Genomic DNA, 10,513 nt, shown 5'->3' on the forward strand with positions numbered 1-10,513 from the left:
CAAATGATTCGGTTCTTCACTATGATGACCATCCTCAAAATTATTATTACTACTACTAGCTTCATTTCCCCCATAACCCTCTCCATGTTGATACCAAATGTAGTACTGTGGTGTAAATCCTCTGTTTACTAAATGCTTCCATACAGTTTCACTACGTGCAAATTTTGAATTCTTGCATTTCCGACAGGGGCAGAACATCTTACCGCTTTCCTGTGTGATCGGTGTACAGCCCGCCTGGTGCATGAATGTCTCTAGCCCGCTCAGAAATGCGTTCGTCACCCTCCCGTCGAAATCTTTGTGCAAATACATCCAACTCCGTAACTCGTAAATACTACCGCCACCGGCCATTTTTTTCTTAGATTTTTTTTTGAAATCTTTTGTTTTCTGATTTTTTTTCGGATTTTTTTTCTCCCGTTTGTGTGTTGTGAGGAAGAGAGTTGTGGGAAATGACATATATATAGAGAAATTTTCGAGTTGGGTAGTTGAAATATAACAACGATTTTACAAAGAATATTTTACATGGATTTTACATGGTTTTAACATATTATTTACAAAGACTTTACGACGAAATTAGGTAAGTTAAAGCACATTGAATACACATTTTCACCTAAATATAACGGTAACATGTTTCGTTGTAATGTCGATGTAATGATTACAACGTATTTCTCATTCCACGTACATTCGTCGTAAACTTACATGGAGTTTACGACGAAATCTATTCGTCGTAAATTTACATGGCATTTACGACGAAAGTTGGATTCCTCGTAATTGCGTTGTAAACACCATGTAAATTTACGACGAAATATTTTCGTCGTAACTGTTCGTTATTATGGGCACGTTTTCTTGTAGTGTTCTAAGAGCATGTGCAATGGTGAGACCAACCCATGAATCCTTAGCATTTTTTTAATAATTTTTTTTCTTTTTGGTTGTTGTTTGAATAGTTAAGGATTCGAATCAAAATTGCTCGTCCAATGGTGTTACCGAAGATGGAGTCCTTAGGAATAATTTTTTTCTTTTTAAATTGAAATTGAAATTTTATTAATTGCATGATTAAAAATAAAGATACAAAAAAAGAGAAGTTTAAAAATGTATAAGTTTAAAAACTATAAGTTTTACAATGTCAATTTTTTTTTAAAAAAATTATAAGTTATAAGCTAAAGAATTTCTATTAGTTTTTCTTATCTTATGTATAAGTTTATCTTCTTAAAACTATAAGTTTCATTTAATATGGTTTCTATAAGTGTGATAGAAGTTTTAAAATATCTACGTTTGATACAAGTTTAAAAATGTTTACAAGCCAAATTCAAGCCAAATTCAAGTTTAACACACTAGCCTTAGCCGAAAATAACATAAGAGAAGCATATAAGATAAGAAACAAGATTACACTTGTGGCAACTTCGAGTTGTAGCAACAAGATTTTACAGTAGTACCAAAAGGAAAGAAAAGGAAACAAGTTCTGATAGAGACGAAACAAACCGAAAGAGATAACTAGCAAGAGAGGAAACAAGTTTGATAGAGAGGAAACACAGCAAAAGAGATATCTATTTCCGGTCACAATCACTCCTAAATCATCCGTGAGCTAGAAGCAATGTGAGCTGCAGAACAAGACAAAACAAGTTAAAGCAGAAGCAATGTAGTAAAAGAGGAAACAAGTTTGATTGAAACTTACTAATCTCATTGTCATCAGCATCACCCGCGTCGGCTTCTTCCTTGTTGATGTCAGGATCTGTATACTGAATCTCACAACAGCTAGGACCAAAAGGAGTGACATGAAACACGATGTCTCCTTCGTGTTTGAAGATGACAATGTCACCGATTCGAAGGTCATGTGCTGTGGCGAAATCTTTCCAACCTCCGGTGAGTCTCATGCCTTCTTGTATCACTTCCCAAATTTTATCTGAAGCGTCCGATCTTAGTTTCCATGTTTTCTGGTTCGTCTTCCTTTCTATGTGCTTTGAGAAGAAGCCAAGTGGTATTGTTTGCAAGAAAAGGCAAAGTTAATCAAACAAGAAATACATCTAATCAATAAACGAATGTAAACAAATAGAGAGAGTGAGGTTCTTACGATGCCACTGTGGAAACCAGGAAGCAGAGGCTTTAAGAAATGAGGTTCATGTGGATTCGTCATCTGCAAACAAGAAACGAATGTAAACAATATCAACAATGAGTTTCCAAGCAAACTAAATCAGAGTAAAGGGATAAAAGAACAAACGAGAAGATTATCAAATCAATTAAAAACCCGAGTAAGAACAAAGGACAACAAATCATCACCAAAGATTATCAAATCAGAGGGATCGAGTTAAGAACAAACGAAAACACTTGAGCAGAAAACACAAAACTCTAACTACAAACGACCTAAACCCCAAATCGTTTGAAACCAAAATGCTTTTCAAACCCTAACTACAAACGACCTAAACCCCAAATCGATTGAAAACCTAGTTTTTCGAAAACCTAATTTCAAACGTAAATGACAACAAATCGATTGAAAACACAAAACCGAACACTAAATTGACAGGAAAACAACATCGAACCTAATCTAAATCCCTAAATCGGCAAGAGAAGGGTTCGATTTTACCTTCGTAGCGGGACGATTCCAATTCGCCTTTCCTCGAGAGCTTTTTTTTTTCTCCGCTTCGGTCGAAAATGATTTTTTTTTTTGGTATACGAAAGACGAAAGCCGACCAACGAATCACCCGCTGCCACGTTTCTAAGGATCAACACCTTTAAATCCGTATGTAAGGATTAATCCTTAGCTTATTTAGCTCAAATAATATTATTATAATCCCAAAAGCATATGATTATGCGCTAAGGACCATCAACGATCTCCCGTTGCAGCTGCTCTAATAATCATGCTCTAAGATTTGCACCGTCAAAATTGCTCTAATGAGCTTATTCTTTTTGATACCAGTAACAAATGTGCTTTATTATTATGTAAAATACAAAGTACGATTACAAGTATTCATAAAGCATCATTTCACATAGACAATATTAGACAAACTTTAAAATCATCAGAAAGAGGCTTGTCTTTAATTAGCGTTGCGTTTTACGTAAACAACAAATCAACATCTCAAGAACAAGTCATACTTTGTTTATGCAATATACTACACTCTTTAATTTAGTAAGGGCATTTATATGTCTCTTATTCCCTGCAAAATCGTTACAAAACTGGATCAGAGATATCTGTATAAACTTAACAAATGAAAGTAAATTTTACACAATTTCTTATTTATCGGACTGGACATTATCATTTGTGTGACCTAAAAGAAAATCTGAACGCTACACCAACAAAAGGTAACTTCAGGTAATTTGATAAGCTAATATGTGTATCCACTATATTTAGATTTTCATCTTTAGGTGAAGAAATTACGAAAAAGCATGAGATCGTACGTAATACTTATGGAGCTTCTATTTCATTTAATATATATAAGTACCTTAGCAGTTGCTCAAAATCAAGATTGCGTGACATGCAGTGCATGTTAGTAATAAAGCGACCCTGCATGCACCAAATATAATAATTTTTATTATATATAGAACTAGTAAGTTTTGCAAAAGAATGTAAAACGAACCCTTGTCAATTAAATAAATCTTTAACTTTGGATAGAAGAAAAACAACGATACCTTCCCACCAGTTTCCTCTTGATGCGCTTTTGGAATCGCCTTCCTGTGCATCTTTCTTGTACTGCATAAGTTAAAGATAAAGATGAAAAGCAGAATAATCTTGAAATCAATTATACATATAGGGACTACACATACATGTAAATAATATAATTTAAGTTTTTTAACGTTACTCACGTAGGTGTTATGTGTATGATAGCGACTACGACTTACAGTATCTTTATTAGTATTCGTTGTAGAGGAGTATTTCTCTTGGCCTCCATAGTAAATTGAAGAGCTCAAGTTGCATGGTGGTTCTGTTTCCTCATTATGGTAACTGTTTTTCTCCTTTATGTTGCTTTTTCCTCGTTCATCTACATATTATTATCACAAACGTAAATAAGTTTTCAATATGAGAAGAAAAAAACTAAATATAGACAATTAATAGAATTATTAAAATATCTAATAAACAATACATAAAGTACTCTAACTCATGATCTATAATTTTTTAAAACCCAGAGGATTCAAGGCCACAAAATATAAACTGATCGTTTAACTACGTGAAAAATAGATTTTCTTAACAGTTTGAACGTTTATAGTAACCAACTTGAAATAGAAACCACAACCTGGTTGTCAAAGTTTCTGAAGCTAAACGGAACATAGCCTACTTCTACTACATCTTTAACAAAACAAAACAAAAGAGCCCATGAAAGATTAGTTACTTGCAGATTGATACTTCACATGTCCACCTTGACTTGCAAAGTCCGTTTGCCTCCCCAACATCCCCTTTTAGTTCACAAGAAGAAAGAATTGGAGAGTAGATCAGCTTAAGTTTGTATATGAATTTAGAGCCCATAAACAAATGTAACATGCATATGTATTAGAATGATTCATGTATGCAATCAGATGTAAAAATATAGAAATTAAGTACCGCAGAGGGTCGTGGGAAGATGGTTGTGAACAATCCAGTGGTTGCTGAAGAAGATGAAGAAGAGACTCTTGGACCAAATATATGATCGAAAGAAGAAGAAGATGACGATGACGATGACGATAAAGCTGCAACAACCTTCTTCTTGTCCATGCCAAAGTTGAGTAGGTGGATATGTATGTATGTAAGTAAAGGGTTTTATTATTGGAAGATGAATCACGAAAAGAGCCTAGGGATGCCAAAAAGAGAAAGGATTAGATTTTCAGAGAAATGCGAAGAAAGAAGAGAACATGTGATGAGCAAAAGAGAACACGTGAAGATTTGCAGTTGTTTTCTGATGCTCTTATTAATTGTCGCCTATGCATATATATAGTTGAAAACTTTGACTACACATGTCTACATGTGATCTGGCTTTTAGATCATTTGTCGCCTATTTTAAATCTGACATTTTCTCTTTATTTATAGGTGTTAGATATGTCATGTGAGAATGAATAAATATGTTTTCAAAAATATAAAATTAGGATGAATAAAAATATTAAAAATAACAGAAAATATTTATAATTTTGGTGTTACATAGAGTTAGAGAGATTCGATCAAAATACTTAGTTAGAGGGCTTTTGTCAAAGTATTATATTGCAAGAACGGCTCAGTAATTTTGTTTTTCAGAATGTGCATTCAATTTTTTTTTCATTATAATATTATATTGATGAACTAATATAGTCACAATGGAGAGAATGTATTACTACACTCGGTACATATTTATGAAATTGAAATGATGGGTCATTCACTGTAACTTGTTTTGCGAGTGTATCTGCATGAATGTTGCATTCTCTTGGTACCCAGCACAACTGTACATCTTCCAACTTTTTGCTCCAGTGCCAAACATCTCTTATGTTGTACATTCCAAAACTGATTGATTTCTTTGTGATGAGATCCACCATGACTTTGCAATTACATTCGAAAATCACTCTTCTATATCCTTATGACCAAGTGTTTTGCATTGATAATAGTAAGGCTTGAATCTCACACTCAAGAGCAGAATTCGTTGTATGAATTGTTTGCTTGCCCTGCTCCTTGAAATTAACACTCCATCGTCATTTCTTTTAATCCATCCAACTTTACCCTTACGGTCTTTGTACATAAATGATCTGTCATAGTTGAATTTTTTCCATCCATGTAGAGGTCTTGTCAGTTAATTATGGCTTCTTCTTCTGTCTTGGGTTGGTGTTGCTACATGATTCTTAGCAACATATTTTTTGCCGCTTTCCATTCTTCATTGTCCTGTCGTGCCAACTTTAAAGAGGTCTTCCAGTGTAATTGACGTTTCTGAAACATAAGAGTGTTTCTATTTTTCCATAGTATCCAAATACTCAAAGACTGATATTCTAGATTTCTGGTGAACTAATATTTCTTCCAAAATCTTAGACGATGTCAGCAAAAGTCTCTTTGCCCGAACAAATATTTTATCTAAAAAATGTCGGTGGGATAAATAGGCTGAAAACATATTATGGAGTTTAGTCTCTCGAATCCGGTGTGTTCCGGTAGAAAATTTCCAGTTAAGCATGTTTTAAAAATTATTCAGATTTAGGTTTATATATGTTCGTTTTGGTTTGCTATCTTTATTCTGTCTTCCGCTATTTTATTGTAGAGCGAGAGATTGAAAAAGAGAGAACAATTAACTTATAAGATTGGATTTAGTCCACAACGGTGATAAATGGACGAAAAAGTTATGCTGAGAGTGAACCACTCACTCACTATAAGTTTTATTTCTTACTTTAATCGTCTTATGAGGGTGATACCGATCGATCATAACAACAAATCGTTTGATTGAAATTGGCTCAAACTTTCAGCATATTTATTATTTTAGGCATAGATATTTCGAGTTTTTAAGGTGTTTTTGTAAAGCTGGAGTAGTCTTGTAGTATTTGTTTTTCTTATATGGAGAATACTCTTGGAAAGGTTACGCGGTACATACGCTACTAGAAGTGGTAATCGCATCAATTGATGTAGGAATCCTCCAAAATTATTTCCGTGAGTGACATGATGTCGTGCCCACATTAAAGTCAATGAATATTTTCGAGGCAGATAATATGCAAAATGCTTTCCAAAGTATTTGCAAAATAACTTTTCGTTCTAGAACATTGTCGTCTGTTCCAAATGAACTAATAAATTCTGATATTAGAACTAAAAAATCATTCAAAAACAAAACTGTCCTGATCATACGAAATTCTCAAATAAATAAATAAATGTGACTGTAAATATTTAAAATATTTCATAATTTATCTGTTATCTATATTATTATTTTTGATCAAATCTGTTATCTATATATGTATTGTTATTTTGCTGTTGTCTCGATAGTCGATACTGAAACAGTTTTCGTAAGTGTTAGGGCATCAGCAGTGGGAGTACCTCAAAAGGTATCTTCCCATAAAGTTAATATAAAAAAATAAAAATGTAAGAGAAAGGCACATATTTAGTGAGAATCGATTGGTCTCCAAGGTACCCACGAACTAATGATGATAAAATTTCTAACACATGGCAATGTTTTAGTGGTGTAAAGGTTAAAAAAAAATTATAATTATATTATTAATTACTAATATTTTATTATTTTCTGAGAAATCCCACTCACCTTCGACCGCTGCATGTGCCCTTAGAACACGATTATTGGAGGATTCTTAAGGTGGAGTTCTTAGCGCAATAAGAACCTTACTCTTAACTAATAATTAAAAAACCTAAGAACCGTCTCTTAAAACTCTTATTTAAGAGCCGACTCTTAGTTTTTTTACTTAAAAGTTAAGAGACAGATTCTTATATTCCACTAAAAACTCCACCCTAAAACCTTTCCAATAATCATGATCTTACCTATCCACTACATTAAAGCAGTACTTTATCTCGTTCGAATTTATCTCGTTCGAAGACCAATTGCATGTCTCGTTTTTCAGTATAACTTTTAGAATGTATCAGCTGGAAATCATTGCTACTTAAAAGACTGAAATATAAAAACAAATCAGTATCTTTGATTGAAATAAAATAACTTTTTACGCTTTTAGTTTACAACAAACACACAAAAAGCAACAAAGGACGTTTTAACATAGAAAATAAAAAAATTTCAATGAAAGACATAGAACATACAAAACGTTTAGATGGAGGTTTGGAAAGAACTAGCGGGTCAACATTTATACCAATCTACTGGTAATTGATGTAATATAATGAAACTCAAAAGAAGAAAGTAAATTTTTAATGTGCTGGAGAATATAAGTATATAAAGGACCAGAAGATCAGTAAGGTCAAGTTAGATTCGCTATAGTGATGTAAGATTCATCAATAACAGAGGGCTGACTCTCTTTGTTGTCTTTGCTACTTGCGTGTTGTGGAATCAACACAATTCGAAAACAAAAGGATACCATATATAAGAGCATTTACTCAAAAATACCACATTTTTAAAATACTACAATCTGTAGATTTAGGACGACTTAGTAGAAGAAGAAGCAGAAAAGGAAAAAAAAAACAGTTGATATGGTGTGAGTTATTAACATTTACAGTAATTATAAAACTGCTAACTAGATACAAAAGAAAATAACAAGATGAATTATTGTTCATGAAAAGGACACCACATCTGTATATTGACATAGAGAATGCTGGAGAGAGAAGCATAGCCACAGATAAGGTATATAGAGAAGATATATAAGCTAAAACAAATATTCCCTCTGCTCCTATAGTTCGAAACTTGGACCAATATACCAATAAGAATCACTTGTTACTGGTTGACATTACATTTGAGCAGTGTTTGCTGTAAAATATCTGATCTTTTACTTCCACGTTACATAAGCATCGGATGCTATGGGCTATTAACTAGAACTGTACAGTGTTAATTTCGCAATAATCTAAATCACTGGATATAACAAAAAAAGACATGTATGAAACAGAACACGTTATATCACATTTAACAGAAGGCATCAATACTCTGAATGTACATGAGGTAACACCAAACCAATTCGTGAATAATAAGAGCCGAAGTGAGGTTTAAGGCCAGAATTATAAGGCCAGAAGACATTGTTTAAGTTTGTGTTTAATCAAGCAAATGGGACATGAGTAAGCATTGAGTATAAGCATCCCATGGTAAACTCCTTACATGTCAGTTAAAAGCTTGAAGGGAGAAATCAACTAGAGAAGGTCACTATAGAGTTTTAGATCCAATTCCTTAGGTTATTATCTTGCTCAACTTTGTGATTTAATCGATTTCTTGTTTTCGTTTTCAGGTTTTGCTATCGAGATCAAAGTAAAGCAAATGACACAAGAGATTGTTCACCCGGTGTTCGCTGATCTACTCACCGGGGAGGGAATCGGAATCCCTCAACTGCTTCACTATCAGACTTTGATCAAGGTTACAAGCTCAACAACAATGGCGTATCAACACCAAAACAGAGTAATACAAGAGAGTTTAGCAAGCTTATGGCTTCCTCTATGAAGCCGGAAAGTCACCGCCGGAATGATCCAACCTGATCGTGTACCGCTTTCGTGACTCCGTCGCACTTCAACCTCGTGATCTCAGCTAAGTCATCTCCTCTCTCCCTTGATCTGATCTCTCGATCGTCTTTTTTTTTTCTCCTTTGAATCTGGCCGTTGTAACAACCTTATCCACTTACTGAGAGGTGAAACGCAACGTTTCATTTTTTATTTGATAGCAATGGACTTGAGACTTGGGCTTCCTACTTTTGCAGGTTAAGGATGAGACGGGTCGCGTAACGCGAAGCCCACATGGAGTTTGACTGAACCTTAGATCCACAATCTCCACTTTTCAGACAGAACACCAAAGTGTTGTCTCTCTCTCTCTACGAAACCCTAGCCCATGTGTCTCATTCCCTTTTCTCGAAGGCGATTTCTCACCTTCACCGTTTTGCGTCCTTCTATGACGACTTCTGGAGCGTCTACGATGCTCCTTCAACACCTGAGAGCCCATGTAACAACAAGGTACTCTCTGTATCTCTTCTCCTTTCTTCAGTTACTTTTCTTCAAAATAACTTCACATCGGATCTTTCTCCGACTAACCTTTCTCTGTCTTTTCTCTGCAGATCCTCGAGGAACTCAACCCAACTTCTGATCAGAACACTCTGCATGATCGGGAAGCTGAACCGACGAACCTCGACCGATTCGGCAAGAACCCGATCTGAGTCAGATTTCTTCAGAATCAACCATCTGACATCAAAAGCTTCGACCTTTCCTCATCATTGAACCTAGATAAGTCTTTTCTGACTTTTCTCTTTTCCGATGAATCACTGAAACCTTTCTGATGAACTGATGTTGACTATAGAAACCCTTTCTGACTCTAATCTTTACTCTGTTTCAGGAAACCCGAAGAGACTCCACCTGAAACTGAACTCCTCCAGAGAAACTTTACCTCGCTTCCAATACTCGGGTAACGAATTCTTCTTTGTTTCTCAAGTTAGTTTGAGACAAGATTCGATAACGTCTGATGATATGTTAATGTTATCTAACCTCACTGTCTCTTTTGTTTTGCGAGGTAACCAACAACGGAGACACATCGTTACCCGAAGCCACTTCTTCTTCAGAACAGGTTCACCAGCTCAGAACACAGCCTGATCTTCGGACCAGGTAACACTTTCAGTTGGATTCTTGCTTGTGTGAATCTTGTGTAGAAAAATGTCACCCTAAGCAACAATATCACGGATGAAGTGATATTTGTTAGCAACATGTTTAGTCTTTTCGTGAAATACTATGTTCTTTGCTAGAGCTAGGGCACTCTGTGAATCACAATGCATCTTAACACTACATGTCTGTAGACCTAGTTCTTCACATATAGCTTTTAACCAAACTGCCTCTTTGGTTGCTATGGAGAGTGCCATATACTCTGCCTCAGTAGTCGATAGAGCTACAACTGACTGTAAATTTGATCTCTGCGAAATTGTATTACCCCAAACTTTAAACACATAACCAGTAACTGATCTTCGTCAGTCCAAATCAGCTGAATAA

General features: G+C 34.9%; 1 protein-coding gene across 1 annotated transcript; it reads right to left on the reverse strand.

Annotated features, from left to right (window-relative positions):
- Positions 1-1,345: 1,345 nt before the first annotated feature.
- Positions 1,346-4,720, reverse strand: BNAC04G25340D (the record flags this gene model as incomplete). The annotated part of the gene is made up of 9 exons (XM_022694995.1): positions 1,346-1,595; positions 1,670-1,952; positions 2,066-2,128; positions 2,576-3,146; positions 3,432-3,493; positions 3,619-3,679; positions 3,829-3,968; positions 4,317-4,380; positions 4,526-4,720. Coding segments are annotated over 5 exons (477 nt in total), but the record flags the coding sequence as incomplete, so codon positions are not given.
- Between the last annotated feature and the right edge of the window lie 5,793 nt (positions 4,721-10,513).

Source organism: Brassica napus, chromosome C4, assembly GCF_020379485.1.
Source record: "Brassica napus cultivar Da-Ae chromosome C4, Da-Ae, whole genome shotgun sequence".
In the NCBI taxonomy this organism is placed as follows: domain Eukaryota; kingdom Viridiplantae; phylum Streptophyta; class Magnoliopsida; order Brassicales; family Brassicaceae; genus Brassica; species Brassica napus.